Source organism: Propithecus coquereli, unplaced genomic scaffold (genome assembly GCF_000956105.1).
Source record: "Propithecus coquereli isolate 6110/MARCELLA unplaced genomic scaffold, Pcoq_1.0 Scaffold218, whole genome shotgun sequence".
Classification (NCBI taxonomy): Eukaryota; Metazoa; Chordata; class Mammalia; order Primates; family Indriidae; genus Propithecus; species Propithecus coquereli.
Genome location: NW_012146967.1, coordinates 388,157 through 389,320, shown reverse-complemented (window position 1 = coordinate 389,320; position 1,164 = coordinate 388,157). Strand labels below are relative to the sequence as shown.

Genomic DNA, 1,164 nt, shown 5'->3' with positions numbered 1-1,164 from the left:
TAAGAAGGGTTATTAAAATAGTTCTGTATGTGGCAAATCTAATACAGGACTCATCTAAGCCTGCTGTTTCTCTATCCACCGGGTTACATGCATTTGCATTGTTACAACTTAACAATTCTACAGGCTCTTCACTTCACTATGGGAAAACTTGGCTGGGATTGTGAAGGGAAAACATCATTTTTAAATACTGTTGATGGAAATGTCAATTGTGCAGTGTTTTTGGAATGCTTGGCTATATGTACCAGAATTTTAAATGCTTATATTCTTTTTCCTAGAAATTTCTCTTAAAGGAATCTTTCTGTCAGAAATAGTCTACAATTACCCAGAAATGGATGTGGAAAGATGTTACCTGTAGCACTGTTTGTAACAGTGAAAAATCAGAAAAACCTAAATACTGGCCAACATAAGAGGGTTAAATAAGTTACAGCACATGTATTAATACATCTATATTATCAACTCTTAAAAACAATGAGGTAGATCTATATGTACTCACATGCAATGAGCATATTACGAAACAGTACGTATAGTTATTACTCCATTTTTGCTATACAAAAGCAATATATATGTGTGTAAATATGTATATTTATCACAAAGATATCTGAAAAGCATCACACTTCATTGTTAACAGCAATTGCCTTCAGAAAACAGAATTGAGAGGAAAGAAAAATGGGGGCAGAATATTTAGTTTATGCATTCTATATTTTTTAAATGTTTCAAAATGCGCATGTATTGCTTTTGTATTATTTTAAAATAAAGAAAAGTAACATCTGGCTACACTGATCATTTAATTTTTCCTTATGCTTAAGCCTCCAGAGAATGCAAAGTGTAGGAAAATTGTAAGAGAAAATATAAGGAGATTGGAGGTGAGATCTAGAAAATATGAAAAAATAATAAAGAAAACTAAAACCCGAACAGAGAGCTAAACAATGAATTTAAGCATAAACATCTGCCTTATACTCCAGGGATGAATCACACTACCTTAAAAAGAACTGGCAGCATACCTTATGATCATTTTGGTCCTTGATTTCCCTGAAAAACCGAATATCTTTAATCAATCTGGATTTGATATGTTCATCATACATAAATTGGCTAAATATATAGAACTTCTTTTTCAAAAACTGGTAGGTGAAATTAACCTATAAAATTAAAATTCAAAAAATTGAA

The 1,164-nt window shown here is 31.3% G+C and overlaps 1 protein-coding gene across 1 annotated transcript in view; it reads right to left on the bottom strand.

Moving 5' to 3' along the window:
* Window positions 1-1,164, bottom strand: part of KIAA1033 (KIAA1033 ortholog) — a 97,608-nt gene that overhangs the window by 29,815 nt on the left and 66,629 nt on the right. Inside the window, 1 exon segment of the mRNA XM_012644693.1 lies at window positions 1,002-1,136. Within this exon segment, the coding sequence (XP_012500147.1) occupies window positions 1,002-1,136 (135 nt within the window).